This window comes from Oryctolagus cuniculus, chromosome 4 (genome assembly GCF_051225735.1).
Source record: "Oryctolagus cuniculus isolate XC-2025 breed Fujian yellow rabbit chromosome 4, ASM5122573v1, whole genome shotgun sequence".
Taxonomy (NCBI): Eukaryota; Metazoa; Chordata; class Mammalia; order Lagomorpha; family Leporidae; genus Oryctolagus; species Oryctolagus cuniculus.
Window position 1 is genome coordinate 102718418 of NC_142870.1, and position 23813 is coordinate 102742230.

General features: G+C 38.7%; 1 protein-coding gene across 8 annotated transcripts in view; it reads left to right on the forward strand.

Annotated features, from left to right (window-relative positions):
• The window catches only part of TBL1XR1 (TBL1X/Y related 1), a 182665-nt gene that overhangs the window by 117372 nt on the left and 41480 nt on the right, over positions 1-23813 (forward strand). For 5 of the 8 annotated variants that reach the window (XM_051818787.3, XM_089330908.1, XM_008266530.5 and 2 more), the window contains 2 exons: positions 11959-12061; positions 22370-22515. In XM_051818787.3, coding sequence (XP_051674747.1) covers positions 12004-12061; positions 22370-22515 — 204 coding nt within the window. In that variant the 5' untranslated portion in view covers positions 11959-12003. Of the gene's footprint in view, positions 1-11958; positions 12062-22369; positions 22516-23813 lie in introns of those variants that run through there. The other 3 variants (XM_051818788.3, XM_070072487.2, XR_016232546.1) reach the window with 2 other exon arrangements.

Genomic DNA, 23813 nt, shown 5'->3' on the forward strand with positions numbered 1-23813 from the left:
AGATTGTTTTGTAAAAATAATTCACATTTCTAATTGAGTGTAGGGGAATAACTTCTGCCACATTCCTGACAGGAATGGGCATTACAAATCTTTAAAATTTTCTGTTGGTTTTCTGGGTATAATTTTATTCCTTCTTAAATTGAGTTTTATTTCCCTGGTAATTAACTAGTTAACCTTTATTTTTATTTATTTAAGAAAATTATTTTGTTTGTTTTTGGTTAAAGATTTATTATTTTATTTGAAAGGCCGAGTTTCAGAGAGAGAGTGCGAGCACAATCTTCTAGCCACTGGTTCAATCCCTAAATAGTTGTAACAGTGGGCTTGGGCCTGGCCGAAGCCAGGAGCCTGGAGCTCCATCCTGGTCTTTCACGTGGGTGCCGGGATCCAAGTACTTGGATCATCTGTTGCCTTCCCAGGCTCATTAGTTGGAGCTGGATTAGAAGTGAAGTAGCCAGTGTAGGATTAGGCACAATTTCTGTCACTGTGCCACAATACTGGCCTCAATTAGTGAATCTATGCTCGGGTATTTTTTCTTGTATAGTTTTTGAGTTTCCAGTCTAGCTTATAAAGTTGTTTTTTTTTCTGCTGCCTAGATTGGACATGTAGCCTCTGGTGTTTTGATAAGATATAGACACATTCATTTAAAATAAATATTAAGTCTGTCTGGGATTTATTTTGTCTCTGTAAACCACAGGGGCCTAGTTTTACTTTCTTTCAGGTGGATGATCCTTTGTAGCAGCAAAAGTCTGTTGGCTTCTCCTTTCTAATTGAATTGAATTCATCCCTGACCTGGTCTGTGTTAAATAAGTCTTCTTTTCCAGCTTCTTGACCTTCTTCTTGCCTGTTTTCAACCATTTCTTTTTATGTTTAATTCCATAGCCAATTATGAAAATTACTGAGCTTCCTAAAATTATTTGTTTATGAATCCCATCTGCTAGCTCAGTCCTCTGAATGCATGCAGAGCCAGAAACCAGTAACTCAATCCAGGTTTCCCACATGGGTAGCAAGCACCCAACCCCTTGACCTGCTGCCTCCCAGGGTATACATTAGCAGGAGCTGTGGTTTGGAGTGGAGTTGGGTCTTAAATGGAGGAAATCTGACATGGGATGCAGTTATTTTAACTGCTATGCCAAACAACTAACTGCATAAAAATTATGGAATTTCTAATATGAAATTAATTAACATTTCATATTAGGTTCAAAAAATTTTCCTCAGGGCTGACATATCATGAGAGAGCTGGTTCAAGTCCTGGCTTCTTCACTTCTGATCCAGCTCCCTGCTAATGTGTCTGGGAAAGCAGTGGAAAATGAAATACTGACACCTCTGTCACTCATGTGGGAGATCAGGATGAAGTTCGAGGCTCGTGGTCCTGCCTCAGTCATTGTGGCCATTTGGGGAGTGAATCAGCAATGGCAGATCACTTTCTCTTCTGCCTTTCACACAAATCTTTTTTTTTTTTTTAATTATTTTTCTCATGATGGTTTTCCTTTTAATATATGGTAAACCTTTTCCTTTGCTTGGAGCATTTTTCATAAAACATTGTGTTTAGTAATTTATTCTGTGCTTTTTGTTATTTTTTCCTAAATGTTGCTCTTCTAAAATGGAATGTTTAGTTTATTATGTTTGAAGTTTTTATTACTGGAATAGAGAAGAACTATTGATTTTGTTAGCCACTTTATTAAAGGACTCCTAATTTTGCTAATGATATGGTACTATATCTGAAAGACCTAACATTCTGTAGTAGAGACTACTTAGAAATGTAACTAACAACGTATATATTCTTCAGTGACTAGGCATGAAATAATAAGATGAATGAAATTAAAGATTTTGAATTGAACAGAATGTCAGGGAAGTTCTATTAACTTCCCCCAAAAATCATATCTGAGGCTGAGGAACTTTTGATGAGATGAGGTCCTTGGGGGGAGTTAGTTTTTGAAAACACATAATGGAAAATTTGATAAATAAATCACAGACATAAAAATTGCTAAATGGAACAGAGAGACCAAGTGACTTTGGAAACTATCCTGGTCATGGTTTGGGGTTCATGTAAGAGTTCGTCAGTGGGAGTTATAAGGCTACTTGGGCTGACTCATCGCATCTGTTATTGAGAAGTCTGATTGGTAGATGATGGACTGGAAGATTCTAAGATCGGTGAGTAACTTGAGGTGATCCTGAAAATCTGTTCCATTGGGAACTGAGTAGATTAGACATTTCAAGGAATTTACATCAAGAGAGGTGTGTTTCTTCTTTAAAGAAGAAAAAGATTTAAAGTTACGTTTTGGAAGCATGTGGTGTGATGGAAACCATGTTTTGCATGGCGTTAGGAGCTTCTCAAGATAAACGGCCGAGCTGTACTTCTGCTTACTCCAGTGTAATCCTGGTTTTTCAGGGTTGTGACAAACTTTATGGCATTTCTTTGGAAAAAAAGCAGCTCAGGTGATTTTGATACCCATGATAAGTAAGTGCTGAGGGAAAGCTTCTGGAGTGTAGTCCTTTTCTTCATATTTAGTGTTTGGCCAAAAAGAAAGGGAGAGAGAAATTGTTGAGATTGAGGGTGTAATAATGATCAGTATGGGAATGAATGAGGTATAGAAAGTTGAGTTTTAGTCAGTGAAGGTAAAGTTTTAGTGTTTTAAATGTTTGTTTTGTTTTCATCTACTTGAAAGGTGGAAGAGGGGAAAGAGAGAGATGTTGCAACTGTTAATTCCCTAAATGCCCACAACAGCCAGGGCTTGGCCAGACTGAAACCAGGGGCCCTCAACTTCATCTGGGTCTTTCATGTGTTTGGCTGAAGCCCAAGCCCCTGAGCCATCTCCTGCTGTCTCCCAGGATGTATTAGCAGGAAGCTGGATCAGAAGCAGAGTAGCTGGGACTTGAACTAGGTATTCTGATACCAAGCAGTGGCCTAATTTGCTGTGCCACCACACTCACCATTTTTTTCATTACTGCTGCCTAGTGAGAAGAAAGTTATATTCTTTCTTTTTCCCCCAATAAATAATAGTTGAGTAACCTCTGTGACTTGGCCTGTGTGTCCAGACACAACTTCTTACTCACAAGAAGAATCGGGGTTTGCTATCAGGTAGCTTGCATTTTTTCAATGAATGTGTGTTAAATGGTCATTCCTTTGTTATTTGTCATTGTTAATTGAGTCACAGCAGTGTTTGGGAAAAAGTCGCACCTATCTCAGATGATACAGTCAGGTACTATCTCCTTAGAATAGTAGTCTGTATAATAAAAATTAATTTTGAAATAAATGTTGAAGTTACTTTAGACTGTAAAAAGTATTGCCCTGAAAGCTTCCTTCACTACTAACAAAATTAAGAGACCAAAAGAGGTTTGTCCCTTTCCACTATGTAGCAGTAAAGGAGGAATATTCTTTCTAGTTCTTAATGTCTTTGATTTTCAACACAATATGCTTCTTAAATACAGAACCAGTGGATGTGAAATAATTATGAACTCGTTTACTGGTAGGTCACGAATTGATTAAAACCCTAGTATACTACATAGTCCACTGGTATCTAATCCGGTAGCCAGAATCAAGAGTAAGAGGGATAGATATCCTTTGTTTCAACTTCTTGATCCTCCTCTCCTCACCGAATCTCCATATGTTTTGAAAATATAGTAGATGCTTTGTACTCATCTACATTTTGCTCAGTCACTGTTTCCTTGGGTTCAGTTTTGCCTATCTACTGCTATAGGCATCACTTTTTGTTTTTAATCCAGTTTTAAAATGATCATTTCTATATATTTACATGTAAGTGCTTTGAAGTTTTAATTAACCTGGGCAGCCTACGACAAGAGAAGAAAAAAAAAGCTCTAAGTACTAAGGTCTGTGTTTTTTGATATTTCATGTGTTAGAGTCTGTTTTTTTTTGGGGGGGGGGCAGAGTGGACAGTGAGAGAGAGACAGACAGACAGAAAGGTCTTCCTTTTCCGTTGGTTCACCCCCCAATGGCTGCTGCGGCCGACGCACCACATAAGTTCTATTTAGAGCTTTTAGGTAAAGCACTTTAAAATGCTGGGAGGCATCTTGTAAGCAGAGTTAGTATAGATATGATGTATGAGAGAAGTAATGTGAATCAGTATGAACACTTATCTTTCTAATAATCTCTCCTAATGTGAGGACTTCTAACTAATTGAGGTTAAATGTTTTTGATATCGATAGCCTGAACTGAATTTCATATTTTTTGAAAGAATATTTTCCTTTCATTTGTTTAGAGATTTATGGAAGAACATTATGCAAAAACGGGGATTTTTTTGTTTATATAGTTGAAGGAAAACAAAGATTATGTATCTGATTACTATTATTGGTATTCTGTGGGGGGGGGGGGTTGTCCACTGTTCTCATAAGAAAGCTTTACTAGTAATTCCTTAATACTTTTGGAGTAAATCAAACTAATTCTATGAGTATAGATGGGGTACACTTTTTTTTTTTTTAAGATTTATTAAATTTACTTAAAAGAGTTACAGAGAGAAGTAGAGACAGAGATAGAGATCTTCCATCCTCTGGTTCACTCCTCGGATGAATGCAACGGCCAGAGCTGGGTGGATCCGAAGCCAGGAGCCAGGAGCTTCTTCTGGGTCTTCCACAGGGGCCTGAAGACTTGGGCATCTTCCACTGCTATCCCAGGCCATAGCAGAGAGCTGGATCGGAAGAGAAGTAGTCTGTACCAGAACCAGCGCCCATATGGGATGTTGGCGCTTTAGGCCAGGGCCTTATGTGTTGTAGTTGTCCAGAAGTGGTAACGCCCCATGAGAAACTGGAAGAAGTAAAGGGAACTACTGTGTTTTTCTTTCATCTCCCAAATGATTTTCAAGTGACTAGTTCTCATTAGGATCCAGATAAGAAGTATGTATAGCTTTTGTCTGCTAAATTTTTAAAATCACTTCCATGTGCTAGTTTAGGAAATTCATGTATGTCCTTTGGAATTTCCCACATTCTGGATTTTGCTGATTGCATCTTTGAGTACTGTTTAACGTATTCCACTGGTCTGTGATTTCTACAAAGTGGTAGAGACTTGAGTAAATTCAGTTTCAATTGTTTGGCATAGAATCTTTTTTCTTCCTTTTGTGTTATACCAGTTTTATATTGTACACCCTTCAGAGCAGCATGGTGAAATCTCATGCCACCCAGCCCCATACCAGTAGAGATGTGAATCATTCCTGTGTTCTGCATATCCACTCTATATGATACCCGCCCTGTTAGTCCCTTTAGTAGCTGAGTTATCTCAGTACTTGTGTGTGGGTAACCCTTACTTCACTTAATAGTGATTCTAAAGTGCAAACGTAGTGATGGGTGGCAGTTTAACTACAGTAAATTCTGTGTTGCTACTAGTTGTTCATCTCTTATTGTTGTCTGTCTTATAAATTAAACTTTAACATAGGTATATATAGTTTTATAAAAAAACACGGTATATCTGGGATTTGGTACATTCTGTACATTCTACCACGTAAAGTCACTTAAAGTGATTATTGCCATGTATTGATATAATCATAGCGTAGTTAGTGTTGGATTTTTTTTTTTGTTTGTTTTAAAGAGATTATAAATCAAGGTAGACAGATAACTGAAAGTAAGGGGAAAAGGCTTTTGTTAGCCCCTCCTATACCTGTCATCCAGAGCAGGAGAGGTGCAGAGCGGTGGCATTTATGTTTACTAGTCCCAGGCTTTTGCAATTTAATTAGAGTCAGATTGTGCCTCCCCAAATTATGTTGAAGTGATGACCTCTGGTACCACAGAATGCAATCTTCATTTGGACATAGGGGCTCTATGGATTTACTCAAGTTAAAATGAGATAATTTATGGTAGTTTTTAATGTACTATGGTAGGTGTCCATAAGAAAAAGAAATTTGTACACAGACTCCAAGGGGGAGCAGTTTAAAGAGACATGGAAGTGAAAAACGAGGTGACTAGACTGAATAGTGCATCCATGAGCCATGTGCTGTGGTCTGAGTTTGCTCTCCAGAATTTACAGGGAAACCTAATGGTGATAATAAGAGGTGGACCCTTTTGGGAAGGGGCTCTGCCTTTAAAGATGGTATTAGTGTCCTTACAAAAGAGATTGAAGAGAGCTCCTTGGCCTTTTATGCTGTGGGATGACATAGCAAAAAAGATGCCATCTATGAGGCAGAGTCTTTTTTTTTTTGACAGGCAGAGTGGACAGTGAGAGAGAGAGAGAGAGAAAGGTCTTCCTTTACCGTTGATTCACCCTCCAATGGCCAACGTGGCCGGTGTGCTGCGGCCTGCGCACCGTGCTGATCCGATGGCAGGAGCCAGGTACTTATCCTGGTCTCCCATGTGGTGCAGGGCCCAAGTACTCGGGCCATCCTCCACTACACTCCCTGGCCACAGCAGAGAGCTGGCCTGAAAGAGGGGCAACTGGGACAGAATCCGGCGCCTCGACCGGGACTAGAACCCAGTGTGCCGGCGCCGCTAGGCGGAGGATTAGCCTAGTGAGCCGCGGCGCCGGCCAAGGCAGAGTCTTCCTTAGACACCAAATCTCCCAGTACTTTGGTTGTGTACTTCCAGGCTTCAGAACTGCTAGAAATAGATTTCTGTTGTTAATTAATTGTCTAGTCTAAGACATGGTGTTGTGACAATATGAATGTATCGAGGAAGCTAGCAGAAGGACCTGGAAGATTCTTTCCCTGGCACCTTCTGAGGGAGTGTATCTTGATTTCGTGTATCTGGCTTATAGGGGACAGTTGCTGTTACCCTAAGCCTCATAGTTTCTGATACACTGTTACAGCTGCTCAAGGAAACTAATGCAACCTCAGTTTCATGGTGTAGTGTTCTGTTTGACTTGATTGTTAAGAATCCTGGAGGGAATGTAAATTATAACACAGGTTGCTATGTTGAGGGGCCTTAAATGAGAATTTGCTAGAGGAGTGCCTTGAAATAAAAGTTTGTGAAGGCAAGAAGAAACTAGATTGAAGGTAGTTTTTTTTTTTTTTTTTTTTTTTTTTAAAGCCTTTCTGGGGTGATAATGGGGCAGTCTATCTGCAGAGTGAGGGGATGCATGAGAATGAGTGCTCTGTTTAGACTGGGAGGCACACCTTCAAACCTGTGGTCCTTTTCAGCCCTGCATTAATCTATGAGCTTAACCATAGATTAGTAGGGAGGTGTTTCGCAAGTTAGGAGCTGTTGTGGATTGAATAGGTTGAAGTCCTAGCACACAGTACCAGCAAATGTGACCTTATTTAGAAATCAGATCTTTGTGAATGTAATCAAGTTAAAATGAAGTCATTAGGATCGGCCCTATTCCAATATGACTATTTCCTTTTGAGCTTATCTAATTAATTTAAACCCTAATGTTACATTGATATTTATAAATGTATTTTAGTAAATACAGTTTGATTTAGTCTAATGTGCTTAATTTAGTCACATATTAAGCTATTTTGCTGGTATTTAAATCTCATCTTAAAACATATTTTCCTTAAGTGTATGATATTTTATACATGTAAGGCCATCACAAAACGCACCAAACACTGGAGTAAGGGAAAGAGTTTATTGACAGGAGAAATCTGGCAAGTTGGAGGGTAGGGGTGAAGAAGAAAGAAAGGGGGTTGAGAGTGATATCAACAGAAAAAAAAAAAGGATAAAGAAGAGAGATCTGGAGAGAGTGTGTGTGCAGGAAGCAGGTCCTATTACACCTTTGCAGGGGACAGGGAAATAGGAGCAGCAAATCCCTTTAGGGTGGGGGTGGAGCTGACACCTGTGATTGGGCCATTTAGTCACTTGGCTTCTGGGTGGGGGTGGGGGGTTGTTCAGCCAGGGATGGTCTCAGGGCCTACATTTCCAAAGATAAGACTGCTCTGTTTTACTAACAATACACAATAAGAAGGGTATTGGCTAATATTGGTGGGATTTTAGTTACTATTTTCAGTGAGGTGGGAAATTTAAGGATAAAGAATTTTGGGGGTCTTGTACCTGAGAATGTTTTATTGAAGGATAAGGGACATAGGTGGGCAGATTATGAATGTTAATATATATTATGTTAATATTATCATCCTTGTTAATTCCTGAAGGATAGAGTAAGTTCCAAGAGACAGTCAAATTGGCAAATAGGCAGTTTCTAGCAATTATAAACTCTGCAATAAATTAGAAGGTATCAAAAGATACCAAATTACTGATAAAGCAGTTTTAAGAATTTGTGATGATGGTTATTGTAGGTTTGCTAGAGCTGGCATAACAAAATACTGCAGACTCAGTTGCTTGAAGTATAGAATTCTCTATTTTCTCACAATTCTGAATGCCAGAAGTCCAAGCTCAAGGTGCTGGCAGGGCTGATTTCTTCTGAGGCCCCCTTCTCCCTGTGTGTACACATGGACTTTCTCCTGTGCATATGCATCCCTGGTGTTTCCTCCTCTTGCTCCTAGGAGGGTACCAGTTACCTTGTGTTAGTCCCCATCCCTGTGCACCTCTTGAAGAACCTTACCCCTAAACACTGTCCCATTCTGTGACACTTTCCCCTTCCTTACAAAATAAAAAAATTATTTTTTCTCATTAGTTACGATAGTTTGTAGCCAAAAGGCATAATACAGCCACCACATTAAAGAAATGGTATTGTCACAGTGTGTCACAGTGTGTCTGTGGTAGCCCAGTGGGCAGCATGGCAGAGATGAGCCTTTGCTTCACAGCAGGTTGAGAACACACCTCCAAGAAACAGAATAATTTTGTAGGTGATTGTGTGACAGCAGCTCTGGGTGGGTATTCTTTGTGCAGTGGCTGGCCGATCCCTTGGTCCTTCCTCTTGTATTGAAGTCCATATAAACTGTGTAATGTTGGCCTGCATGCAGGGACCTGACAACAGAATTGGTAATAGGACTTGTTAGTGCTAAGAGTTTTGATTCTTTATACAATTAAAATTTTTTCTTTTCAACACAGATGAAACGCTGTCAGTTTGAATGACGTTTCTGCACAGAAAAGATGCTTTAAAAAGCTAATGGAAAAACGGAATTAAAAGATTTATTTTGGTGCAAATATTTTTGAGACTCATGCTATTTTATTTTTGTTAAAGATTTATATATTTATTTGAAAGGTAGAGTTACAGAGAGGCAAAAGCGGGGGGGGGGGGAGTGTCTTGCGTCTGCTGGTTCACTACCCAAATAGCTGCAACAGCTGGAGCTGGGCCAATCCAAAGCCGGGAACCTCTTCTGAGTCTCTCACATGGGTGCAGGGGCCCAAGGACTTGAGCCATCTTCTACTGCTTTTCCAGGCCATAGCAGAGAGCTGGATCAGAAGTGGAGCAGCTGGGTCTTGAACTGGTGCCCACATGGGATTCCAGCACTGCAGGTTGCGGCTTTACTTGCTACATCTTAGCACGAACCCTCATTTTTTTATAATAACATATTTTGCACGAACATTTTTTAAAGATTTATTTACTTATTTGGTAGGCGGAGTTAAAAGCAGACGGGTAGAGAGAGAGGGAGACAGAGAGATCTTCCATCTAGATGCTGGTTCACAAATGACCACAACTGCCAGAGCTGGGCCAGACTGAAGCCAAGAGCCTCATCTGGATCTCCCACGTGGGTGCAGAGGCCCAGGCACTTGGTCCATCTTCTGATACTTTCCTAGACCCGTTAGCAGGTAGCTGGATTGGAACTGGAGTAGCCAGGATATGAACTGGTGCCCATACAGGATGCTGGTGCTATCGGTGGTAGCTTAACCCATTAAGCCACAGCTCCAGCCCTTGTACCAACATTTAGAAGACTCCTTGCAGATCTATATGTGGAAATGCTATTCTCTTGTCAGTGTTGTCAAATTAAAATGAGGAAAATAATACTGAAGAGGAAATTAAATAATGTGTATAAGACTCGGCACAAAGCAGGTATTAAATAAATTAGATTATATCTCCCCTTTATTTTCTTTAACTTTCAAAATAATGAGAAGCAGGGTATACACAGATTAGGACCAAAGGTAACTTGATGCACTTTAGATACTTTAAGTTTAGAAAATTGGCTCCTCTAACACTGTGCCTCTTGCAGAAGCCTATAAGCCACCTACTTTTTTTTTTTTTTAACTTTTTAAAAGATTTATTTATTTATTTGAAAGTCAGAGTTATACAGAGAGAGGAGAGACTGGGGGTGGGGTGGGGGTCTTCCATCCGATGGTTCACTCCCTAATTGGCCACAACAGCTGGAGCCAGGAGCTTCTTCCAGGTCTCCCACATGGGTGCAGGGCCCAAGGACTTGGGCCATCTTCTGCTGCTTTCCTGGGCTATAGCAGAGAGCTGGATCGGAAGTGGAGCAGCTGGAACTCGAACTGGTGCCCAAGTGGGACGCCGGCACTGCAGGCCAGGGCTTTAACCCACTGCACCACAGCACTGGCCCCACCACCTATGTTTTTTACCATTTGTCTACTCTCATTGTCATCCTTAGGTTCTGTGCTCTCCTAATTTTCTGTGTTTTTTTTTTTCTTATGCAATTAACTAATTATTATATTTCTCCTCTATAACCCAGAAGGTTATAAGGTGTGGACCTCGTATATTTTGTCTGGCTATGTCTTCAGCACTTGTCATAATAGCTGGCTGCATTGGAAATACTGAACCATAGTTTGATTGTATGCAATAAATTGGCTAGAAAATTAGTGCTACTTGAATCTGTTCTATTGTATTAATATTCTATTGACAAAAAATAAAGTATCAGAAAGAAAATTGGTGCTACTGTGCTTTTTCCCCCATTGTCATTGCTTATTCTGTGCTCATTATAGCGCTTCCTTTCTACTTGTCACCCAACAAATGTATGTAATCAGCATTGGTTTGTCTTATTTGTGACTCTAAAGTGATAACAAGTAACTGGAAATGTGACCTTCCACTGAGAGGTGAACAGAACTGGTTTCCCTTAGCATTGCACCTGTGCCGGTGTCTCCTCCCTGTACCTATAGTCCTGCACCTGTAAAGATGTTAGCAGGACAGTCAGTGAGGGTCCACAGTATTAGATACCCCTTTATTATGAATAGGTGTCAGTATGTCATTTTGAAACAGGGATTAACTAACTACAGTCTGTGAGCCAGATCCAGCCCTGCCACCACAGTTCTGTGAGAATCACTAGCAATGGAAGGCTTCACATCTTAAAGTGCTCGGGGGCTGGAGGGAGAGGAATCAAAAAAATACTAACATTTTATGAAACAGTAATAACATGTAATTTATGTCTCAGTATCCCCGAAGTTTTATTGGAATCTGCTGCACTCATGTGTTTGCATGTTGCAGCCTTTGTAGCACATTCCAGAATTGAGCAGTGACAGGCTGGTTGGCTGGCTGGCTGGCAAAGCCTAAAATATTTCTGCGGTGGCTCCTTTCAGGAAAGCTTGCTGACCTCCTCTTTAAATCATCGCTCTGATGTGAGAATGGATAGGTATAATTCGATGTACTTATGCCGTGTCCTGGTTTCTTCACCCTCCTCCACGTTCAGGGTTTAAGCATTTCCAATGAGAGAATGTTACCAAGTTTTGAGTACTGTATTCCAGCTTCCCAGTCTTATACAAACCTGAAGTGTTTGCGACTTGAACATTGCTGCCTAGATGTTGAGAAGGTGGAGACTCGAAGCCTGCCAATTACATACAGAACCAGAGTACACCTTTTAACCCGGTGCTCTCAAGTCAGTCTTCCCAAATAAATAATGCTCTTGATTTCTAAAGTTTAATATATTTTTATAGTTAAGAAAAAGCAAACAACTTTTTATGCTATTTGGTATAATGATTAAACATATTGCTTAAGTCCTCTTTAAAATTGTTGATTTGTTTTTGATAATATGTTGCTTTGTAGAAAAATAGTTACCAGCCATGTTTTGGTTGTGTGATTACTACCTTTTGGAAGTAGCTTTACATGTTAGGGTTTGTTATTAGGCAATATAGAACCCATTTTACCTCACCTAATAAAATCAAATGGTTTTTACAACATTGTTTGCAGTTTGTTTAATATTTTACTGAGAAAATACTTAATTAACTTTGTTTTATTTTTAGGGTTATATCCTGTGTTGTGACCTCATGGTTTAAGTGGGAATAAAGATGAGTATAAGCAGTGATGAGGTCAACTTCTTGGTATATAGATACTTGCAAGAGTCAGGTGAGTACTTTTATAAAGTAAATAGGCCTCAAATTATTTTAATATTCTCAAAATCTTTTATGCATTTGAAATTTGTATCAGTCCAAACTGTTGAACTTTGTATGTTTCCTTAATGTCTGGACTGCCACTTTAAAGCTATGTTTTGCTGCATGGTTTAACTCTCTGACTCTTTCAAATATGTTGGAATCATTTCAGGCAAATATTTGTAACACTTTGGCTTTCACTGTTCAAAGACCGTTTATGATTTATTATGAAGTGAGATTGTTGTACATGTTTACTAGCAGTATGTAAACTTTCAGGTATACATCAGTTTGATAATCTATGTCCATAATCCCTGGTTACATGTTACTAGCATTTCAAAAGCTAGGTTAACATTTTCTCAGAATGCCTTCACAGGTATTATCCCAATTAAGTAAATTCTTGACTTGGATTCTTATTCTTGGGATGGTTAAAAATATAAACCATTGATGTCATTTTTATTTACTAAATAAAGCAGTGATCACATTTTCCAGATAAAATGGTATGATTTCAAAACAGAACTGTTTTGGCAATGTATGGCTGTGGATTAAACGAAAAATGTAAATGTGTTAGAGCAGAAAGTATTGGATAAGGTTAAAACATAGTGAAAAAGATTGATAGCAGTGGTAAGTGCAGATTGTTAACAAAAAGTAGAGTCATTTAGTGTTAGAAAATATCATGTAGAAGAGATTGAATTTTGAAATTATACCTTAAAGTTACTGTAATGTTTTACCAGTAAGGTAAGATATGGTATGGTATATTTTTGGTAGGTATATGTGAGAGGGCATGAGAGGGATAGAATACAGGTCTAACCTTGTAAAATATTGAGCCCTCAGTTTATGGTTTTATAAGTTGATTCTGTCTTCTTATATGGCTTAGATAGTTATCATTTCCTACACAGGAGATGCAAACATGGCCATAGATCTTAGATACTATTGCTTCCTGAGATATTTTTAGCTGTACTCCATTTCTGAGTCTTTTCTCTTAGGTGTGGGTTCCTTCCTTTTTCCTTTTCTTTCCTCTTTTTTTCTCTTTTCTTTCTCTTGAGTGTGTTTTAGATCTTTTCAAAAATTTTTTAGTTTCACACAGCAGTTTTTTTTTCGACAGGCAGAGTTAGACAAGAGACAGAAAGAAAGGTCTTCCTTTTCCGTTGGTTCACCCCCCCAAGTGGCCGCTACGGCCGGCACACTGTGCTGATCCAGAGCCAGGAGCCATGTGTTTCCCCCTGGTCTCCCATGCGGGTGCAGGGCCCAAGCACTTGGGCCATCCTCCACTGCCTTCCTTCCACAGCAGAGAGCTGGCCTGGAAGAGGAGCAACCAGGACAGAATCCAGCGCCCCAGTCAGGACTAGAACCTGGGGTGCCGGTGCTGCAAGCGGAGGATTAGCCTAGTGAGCCGCGGCACTGGCCCACACAGCAAATTTTTAAATCATATGAAATACATTTGAATCTAGTGAACTGAAGCTGTGTTCCTTACAAACTTCTATATTTCAATGCAAACCTATAAATCTAAAACACAGTAATAAATTCTTTTTAGATTACACTGGGAAAATGCATGCATACTTTACTTGTTTACTGATCTGATCTAAAACTTGCTGAAATATATACATAAAATAGCTCCCCTCATTCTTAAATTCAGCTACCAAATAATGGCTAATGTTATAAAAAGTTGTTTTCCTAAAAGTTGAAGCTTTCCTTTTACCCAGTGTCTGAGGAATTGAGTGCAGCATCACCACTGCTCCTCCTTGACATGAAGTAGCTGAGAAGATGATGTCCAAGGAGGGCAAGGGGAGAATGAGAGAAGAAAGTAGGTAACCCACAGGCTTCCTTATTGTGAAGCTTTAGAATCAGTAAATAAATTTTGTTTTGTTTGTGTAAACTGCCAAACTAGTATTCAAGAAGATCCAAAGCAGGACTTCTAAAGATGTGCTGAAAAAGATGATTAATAAAGTAAAAAAGTAGTCACCTAGTGATTTACCGAGTTGTCGTATAATACCTTTGGGCCAGATGGAAAGAATCTGTTGACTCAAAGCAAATATTATGCTTTCTGTTTTTGAAGCTAATTACTTTTTTTTTTTTTTTAAAGATTTATTTTTTTATTTGAAAGGCAGAGTTACAGAGAAGCTGAGGCAGAGAGATAGAGGTCTTCCAGCCGCGGGTTCACTCCCCAGATGGCTACAATGGCCGGAGGTGCCGCTGTCTGAAACCAGGAGCCAGGAGCTTCTTCCGGGTCTCCTACATGGGTTCAGGAGCCCAAGGACTTGGGCCATTTTGTATTGCTTTTCCAAGCCATAGCAGAGAGCTGGATTGAAATTGGAGCAGTTGGGACTTGAACCGACTCTCAAATACGATGCTGGCACTGCAGGCAGTGGCATTACTAGCTATGCCACAGCGTCAGCCCCCTAAGTTAATTACCTTTAAAAATTGTTCCTTGCTTACCTAATTATTTTAGAGGCAGAGAGACAGAGTGAGCTGTAATCTGTAATCTCCAGGTGCCCGCAACAGCCAGAGAAGAGCCAGGAACCCAATCCTAGTCTCCCACATGGGTGGCGAGGACCCAACTATTTGAGCCATCACCTGCTGCCTTCCACGTGCAAATAGTGTGAAGGACTAAGAAATGGAAAATATGCTGTAAAGGTTTATTGGCAAGTTTTTAGATTGCACCATGTGAAATTACTGATTTTAGAGGTCAAACACTTGACTGGCTCAGCAGCATCCTCTGATTCAGCCAGGCTGAGGTAAAATAGGACAAGGTGAGGCTCGAGGTATTGAGTGCTCAAATTTTCATGTTTGCAAACAAACTTTCTCAAATTGATATTTTATGCTGCTCAAAGAAAATAAGGTGAATTTCAAAAGGCAATAAAATTGTATTCTGGGTTAATTTAAATATTATTGAAAGTCTCTTTAAAGTTGCTTGTATTACAGAGAAAACTATTCCTTGTTTTAAGTTAACATAAAAGGAAGCAAGAATTGTATTTTAAAGAATTTCGTAGGTAGACCCATATGTATCATACGTTATTACATTTTTAGTTGTGCTATGAATGTTCTTTAAAAAGTTTATACTTTACAGTGAGCTGATGAGGTGTTACATCACCTTTCTAATACTATAGGAACACTTTGGCCAGCGCCGCGGCTCGCTTGGCTAATCTTCCGCCTGTGGCACCGGCACCCTGGGTTCTAGTCCCGGTTGGGGCGCCGGTTCTGTCCTGGTTGCTCCTCTTCCAGTCTAGCTCTCTGCTGTGGCCCAGGAGTGCAGGGGAGGATGGCCCAAGTTGTTGGGCCCTGCACCCACATGGGAGACCAGGAGGAAACACCTGGCTCCTGGCTTTGGATCGGCACAGCGCGCCGGCGTGGTGGCCATTTTGGGGGGTGAACCAACGGAAAAGGAGGACCTTTCTCTCTCTGTCTCTCTCTCACTATCTAACTCTGTCAAAAAAAAAAAAATACTATATGAACGCTTCGGTAAAAATGGTGACTGCTGACATTTTAACTTACACTTTTTTCTAGGAATGCAACTTGCCATAAAGTTAAGGACTACTCATACCAGAATTCCAAAGTTTTGATCCTGTGACTGCCGATGTCAGAATCACTTAGAGAATGCTGAATGGGGCCTAGGAATCTGCTTTTCTTAAGTCTAAGATAAAGTTTGAAAGCCATTAGTTTACATTAGTTGTATGACAGTTAGAACTTGATGGAAGTTGACAGTTGATATGTTGCCTGTTCACAGTATCTTGAAAGAACAGATACAGACTATGTAGGATAAAGTAAGAAACATGAACTGTTGATGTCTACTGATGTGAGAATATATTTTAAAAAGAAGTTGCCATTGAAAGTGGTACATTCATGTTTATGGGCAAGGGTTAGCAGGGATGATGGGGAATGTGTACGTCATAAAGATTACTGTTAGGCATTAACTTGATGTTATTTCCAAAAACAGTAGATGGAAGAGAGGTTAAGAATTTGACAGTTCTGTGCATTCAGCATAAGGGTTTGGATAGAATCTAGAATCTCACTCATAACAAAGCCCACTGAGGCTTCGCACTGGGCTCTTGCTACTATTCCAGAAGCTCTTTCTTCATTCTGATCTTCAGTTGTACATAAATATTATGGCCCTTTTTGCAATAGATCACTAGTCTAATAACTTGGAATCACCTAGTCTAGTAATTCTCTGGGTTGCATTAGGGAGTTAATATTTTTATTAAATTTAGCAGGGGACACTTGTAGAGAATTAGTCTTTGAATGTCCAAGAAATGTGATACAAATCATTTTCAGATAATAAGTGTTTTTCTTGAAAGATTCAGCACAACAGAGAAGGAACTGGAATTAGTTTTAAACTGTTTTCCCTGTAAAAGAATATTGGATTACGTTAGCAAATGTGTAGAACAGGAGCAGTCCTGACATGGAAAGGATTTTTGCAAAGATGTTCAAGAACTGGTTCATGAAAACTACTATAAAGGAAAATGAAATTTCCTCTTTGCCTGCCATTCAGAAAGCCCAAAAACTGCTTTTGAAAGCTTTGTCATGTTTTAGTATATAGTTATATGTCATTTAGAAATAACGTTTTTCAATAAATATTTCTAACATTTGTTCTCTGAAAACAAAGCATTTAATGGTAACTGGACTGTGGTGTCAGTTCCCCAAGGGAATAAAACTGGTTGAATTCTTTTAGTCCTTTAATATTTTATACTATTATCAATACTAGAAGATGTTATCTTCTTTTCCCTCCAAATTACATAACTTCTCAGATTAATTTTTCTTAGATTTCCATAGCATTTGTTGCTTGTTGGCAAGGGACTTCTTTGTTTCAAATAACCTGTCTCTCAACACATCAAAACTAATTAAGAGGAAAGTATATTTGTCAGAGTGTTTTCATTAAGGGTTGTGACTTTCTCAGTTCTGTCATTAGAGAAATTCACCCAAGCAGATTACTGTGGTGTTCACAATTCTGCACCTTTGTGGAGTAGTTCTGTATTCAACAGGCACTTGCTAGTGAATAAAAAAAATTTTCTTTTGAGATGACTTGGAAATTGAATGTATTTGACATGTAGTACTATAAGTAATGATTGACTCCATTCTGTTTGCTCTTTCATTAGTGTTCACTCAAGGGCATTAATATGAATTGCCTGAATTACTCATTTGGCATCCATATGCAGATAAATACTTAGTGGTACATGCTAAGTTGTATATAATAGAACCCGATATGGTGTCACTTTGAGAAGAGCTGAGTGGGTGTGGACCTTTTTAATTTCTCCCCACTCTACTTTGGCTTCAACTTTGACTTCTGTGATTAATCACAGTTTGGGTTGATTTTTTTTTTAATTTCCTGAAGAAATTGTTCCCAACAGTTGTTCTAGAACTTTCTGGCACATGTTTTTCGTGTTACTTGGTATACTAAATGGTAATTTTATTTTGTTTAAGTTGTATACAGTGTATTTCACCTGTGGGTGATCCTTTGTATTATCTTTATCTGTTCTTCTGTTATCTGGTCAAGATCTACTCTATTTATCACGTATTTGGTTATTAGAAGTTGTGACACAGTTGCATCTTATTAAAAGACAAACTGAAATTTCTAAAAAGCAGTATCCTTATTACCATGATTAATTTTCTCAATTGTGATTCTGAATACTCTTAGCTTTTTAAAAAGACTGCTTATCTTTTTAGGACTGAGGTTTATCTTGCATGTGGTCTGCATTTATAAGGAGCTTAAATATATATTCTTATGGCTGCAAGTGTTTGCTTCATGAAATATCGGCTTGTCTGCCCTACACCCCACTTCTCTGTTTTCTTTTTAGTGGTATATCATATCATACAGGCCCTTCACCATAGCACTTTTTCTAAGGTTGTGCTTATTGCACATATTGCACATAATGAATATCCATAATCTGAAAATCTGAAATGCTTCAAAATTAGAAACTATTTGAATACAAACATGATGTCAGAAGTGGAAAATTCCACACTTCATGTTACCAGTTGCAGTCAAAACACAGGTGCCCTAAAAATATTCTATAAAATTACCATCAGTCCATGTATATGCAGTATATGTGAAATATAAATGAATTTTATGCTTAGACTTGGGTCATGTCCCAATGATGTCTCATTTTGTGTATGCAGATATTCTAAAATCTAAAATATGAAACACTTCTAAGCATTTTGGATAAGGCATAATCTGTATTTGTTTATAAGATTGTATATCAAAAACCATATATTATTACTTTATTACTTTAAAAATCTTCAGAAAACATCATAGTAGGCATAAATAAACCTAGATGTTTGTGGGTACTATTAGGGTTTTGACCTATTAAACTGTATAACCCATTTACTTTATTAAAGTTTTCTATAGTCCATATAATGGTTAGATGAAGTTCAGGCACAGAATTGTATAGCTAGTATATAAATGCTGGACTTAACTAATAGATAACCAATGTCTCCTATAACATCCTCCTCCCCATTTTCTTTTTTTAATTTTTCTGGATCCGGAGTCAAAGTTAGAAATACATTTGGTGGGAAACAAGTTAGCATATGACGATATGAACAGGAATATAGTTTTCTGGTCCTTCCTGACCCAGAATTTAAAAAGGACCTTGGATAAGTCCGCTTTTCTTTCTGGATCAGGAGCCCTGTGTTCTGATCCAAGCTAGCCTTTGCCTTTTTCATCTATTTGCCTTGTCCAGACAGCTGTACCATAACTGTGATGTCAAAGGCCCATTCTTTTATTCCTGCATCCTCAGTTTGCACAGCAGAAGGGGCAAGCTCTGGAAAACAAACCCCCTATGGAAATAGTCTCTGACCTCCCAAGGGAGAGCACTCCTTGACACAAGCAGTATGTGGAAAGTAGTGGTTTTTGTGATCACTTATGTAACTATGTGATTGTCATTGCTGTATCCTCAACTTCAGCCTTACTTCTGTGTGAAGCTCTCTTCTCCCTTCTGAATCTTAATTATGCTTGTGAATGTGTACAGGACTTGGTGACAGAGGGTACTATTCATGCCAGATTCCCATTTACCCCAGGAAAGAGGGGATGCTGTTTAGGCTGAATGCTGGATTTTCACCATCATTTCACCAGATTTAGGTGACCTCTTATGCCTCTTATTATGTAAGTCAAAAGCTCTCTCTGAAAAGTATTTTCTGCTTGTGTATTTACAGGGAATTTAATGGAAATATTTTCTGGCATAAACCTTGTTTAAGTTTTAGGTTGTTTTTCAAGGAAGTCTTAAATCATATGTTTTTTCCTATAGCCACAGATTTTTGGAAATGCCAAAATACATGATAGTAGAAATAGCATTCTAATTTAGCAAATGTTTATTGAATACTTAAGTTAGGTACCATGCTAGTATCCCAGAATTAAAGGATTACCAGACAAACCCTTTCCTCAGGCATCACAGTCTAGTGGTCACACACAAACAAGTGGCAGGCATTCATTATGGCAATTGCCATGCACTGCAAATTATTGGAGCAGCCTCAGAGACTGATTAACCTGCAGTAGTGAAGGGAAGCTTCATCTCTGTTCAGAAAGAGGAAAAGAGCACAGGAACCATAAGTGTGGAGATATGATATAGCACAGCAGATGCAGGGTGTTCCATACAGTTTGCCTTCAACTTGAATTGAATGTGCAGCCAGCACAGGGCAGGGTACGTGGAACTGGGGAGGTGAAACTGGAGGGATAGGTGAGGCCACATCACAAACACAACTGTATGTGTTAAGCATGCTTAGCAGGTAGACCTTTATCATAGAGGCCTAGGGGATCATTGAAAGCGGTCAAGTAAGAAGTAATAGGACCAGTTTTTTTTTTTTTTTTTAAAGAATCACTATATTCCTTTTTTTTCCCCACAAGATTTATTCATTTATGTGAAAGGCGGGGCGGGGGGGATCCTCTGCTTGCTGATTCATTCTGCAGCCGGCTGCAATGGCTGGAGCTGGGCCAATCAGGAGCCAGGAGCTTCCTCCGGGTCTCCTATGTGGGTGCAGGGGCCCAAGTGCTTGGACCATCTTCCACTGCTTTACCAAGCCATAGAGGAGAGCTGGATTGGAAGTGGAGCAGCTGGGATCCTAATCGGCGCCCATATGGGATGCTGACACTGCAGGTGGCTTTACCCGCTGAGCTACAGTGCCAGCCCCCAATTTTTGTTTTATAAGTAGTATTCTAGCTGCGGTGTGACTGAATTCTCGTCCTGGTGGAAAAGGAAGACATAGTCCAGAGAAGGCTGGCTAAAAGAATTTGATTAATAGAATGCCAGGGACCAGGAGAGTGGAGAGACATAGTGTGACCAGGACTTTTGGGTGTAATAAAATGAGATCAGAAGCTTAGGGAAAACGAACTTTCAGGGAAAGGAAGACAAAAAGTCATTATGAACATAATTTTTAACCTGCCATATAGTGAAATAAAAATTATTGGAATTTAACATTTAAGCAGAACATTTAAGTGTGGAACTTTAGAGTAAATATTAATGGGAAGTGGCAAACAGTGTTAAGGACTGCTTCAGCATTGTTCCATTGCTGGTTGAGAGCATTCTCACTAAGCACACTGAGCTGCATGTAAGCACCTGAGCTCACTTCACTCCTGGTCTGATGCAACAGATTCACGATATATGCAATGTTCCAGCCAGAAACTGACATGATTCTACTGGCAACTCCTAGGATATCCTTGGACATACTTTTACTTTAAGCTTAAACCATATAAGCCAAATAAATTGGGTCGAAATGTAATGGTTTTGACTATTTGTACCCATGAATAGAGAATACAAAAGTCATGGACTCTGTGCAGTTGAAAAACCTTATGTAAGTGAAAACACCTGGAAAAGCTTGGCACCTAATATGGCTAATAAGGTGTCTTACTGTTTCATGTACCATGTGTACCCCTTTCGAGGCTCTGAGTTGAAAACAGAACAGTGATGCACTCCTTTACTTTCTGTCAGGAAGCAGGAGTCTAACTCGCATTAGCTTTACCCTTTACCACACTGGAGCTTTTCAAGAGGAGCAGTAGAGAGAGTGTCTCCGAGCGAAATTGGAAGCCTTACTCTCTTAGTGGCTGTGTTTTCAGATTTGAATACTAAAATTGTATATGTGTACATGGTACCTAGCATATGATCTAGACTTTCCATAAATGATACTATCTATCTTGAAGTCTTCTTCAGTCATTGAAGATGTGGGGCTGCCTGACTCCCCTGCCATTTATGGTTTTCTGAGGAATTTATTTAGGGATGGGTCTGTGGGTCTGTAAGTGAAAATGTGAATCCACAAGCTAGCTGATTACAAATCCCCACACCCTCACATACTCCACCCCTACTCCAGTCTTGCTGTTGCTTTCTACCCTGGTGATGTGGAGTCTACTTATATTCAGGTAGTTGTGGCTTTCCTGATAGAGACAGTTCATCCTCACTGGTAAATTTCTTAGCTATCCCTGTGAGCCCAGATTAAATTGAAGACTGTAAGTGCATTTAATCGTAATTTTGCCTGTGGGCAAAATCAGGAGTTTAAAAATCAAGGTCTTACAAGTTTTTTCCCCTTACCTCTCGCATGTGTGAGTACACATTGGTTGGGTATTGTAGAGGCAAGTGGGGATCAGTGAGGACTTTGCCTGTCAGTTAACCAGATGAAATGTTTTCTAGCCACTGGCTGTTGTTGAGCTCACAGTATGTTATTGTCACTATTGATAAGTGCCACAAGGAGGAGAGAGTGGAAGAACACTTTCCCTCACATTCCCAAATACATACTAAACTCCCCAAAATTAGACCGATCGGGAAACAGGGTTGTTACGTGAAATAACTGTCAACCAAAATAAGCGCATATTCATTTTGAAAATTTACCATTCTGTAATCCACATACAATTTGAATGTTATAGCATTTCCTGTTTAATAATGGGCATTGGTGAATATTTTGGTAAACAGAAGAACCTGCCTGCATCTTACCAGTTTACTAGAATTTTACATTTCAGTGATATTTTCATAAAAAAACAAGTCTAACAAAGATTTTTGTTATGTGAACATTCTGGTTTTAAGTATTTCAATTTAAAAACTGAAATAATTGCTGTGCCTGAGTTTTGATGCAGAACCTTTTGAAATCCATGTGTAATTTTTCTATAATACACATTTTTTCAGTAAACTTTCTGAAAATCCCTAAAGGCTAATATGTTTAGATTTTGGCACTTCTTCTGTTTAAAAATTTTTATTTTAGCTATCAGTGTTGGATTTTAAACAGTCAACTGTGATTTTTGAAAGATTATAGAGATCTTTTTATTTGTGTCTTTTAGCATGTTGCTACTAGGAAAATAAAATACCTTTTCTTTTGTTTTTAGGATTTTCTCATTCAGCATTTACCTTTGGTATAGAAAGCCATATCAGTCAGTCTAATATAAACGGTGCCCTCGTCCCACCTGCTGCATTGATTTCTATCATCCAGAAAGGTCTACAGTATGTAGAGGCAGAAGTTAGTATTAATGAGGTAAGGAAGACTTAATTCAAATGTGTATTCTTTCTCTACTGAAGTCCTTATATCGTCTATCTTGTTTGCTTATTCAATATCTGATTTTAGCTTCACTGGATAAACAATAATGAAGGGTGTTATTCCTAATGTAGCAGTCAGATCACAGAGGACTGGTTATGCTGGCTCCGGGTTATAAGGACCATTATCTGCAGTTTATTTCCCCTAACATATTTTTGTAAGTAAACATAAGAAATCATTATCATTAACAAAAAGGCATTGTGTTGTAGAATGCTGAGACTAAATTAATGGCCTGAAAATTTGAAACTGTCAACATTATTTGGATGTATCCTGATTTTGGAACTAGTATATAAGTGAAAACAACTCTGTGCTATTGCTTATAAGGTCTATTTACAAGTATTGTGTTCAGTTCAAGTGTCAGGTTCAAATCCTGCAGTCACATTTTGTTACATGTTGTCTGTGGCTGCTTATGGCAGAATTGAGTAGTTGTGGCAGATACCATATAGTCTGCAAAACTTGGAGTAATTAATTCTTCGTGTCTGGTCTTTGTACAGAAAGTTTTACAAATTTCCCATTACAACTTAAAATTTTCACGAATGTCCAGGATTCACAAGTCAGAACTCAGATGGAGTTTTTCCCCTTATTTTCATTTCAGGAATTAACATGTTCCCTTGTATATATTATTAGAAGTCAAGCATCTTTAATTTTTACATTAGCATTTATTGCTACAATTATATAGTATACCAAAATGGATTTTATTATTTTAGGATTTCCTTTTCTATGATTTGGAAACCCACTGATACTAAATTTAATGTGTCTTGATTACCTGTTAGCATTTTTCTTTCCAAAATATGAAGGTACTTGATAATGTTTATGGAAAAATGGAATTACAAGATAAATTTAGTTTGGAATTTTTTTCCATTACACACATTTTTCATGAACTTTGGAGGACCTCTTCTATGCCTGGCTTTCAGTTTTTCTTAAACAGAAAATTATCATTTTAACTCCAGTTTTAGTTAACATTTTGAAGTACCCTTGTATGCTTTATTGCAAAGAGTGATAGTTTTGCTGCTCGCCAGAGATGAAGTCTTCTTTTAGCTGGAAACAGCTTGTAAGCTAGTACTCTGCAATGTATCTGTATGGATGTTTGTATATTTTTAGCTGTTTATAAGTTAAAGTGCTGCTTCCTATTTCTCAAGTATTTTATGACAGTTGGCAATTTAGAAAGATGTGCTGTGTAATCACCGTAGCATGTTCACACCACTAGATTATCAGTTCACTGGCTTAAGTGAACCAGG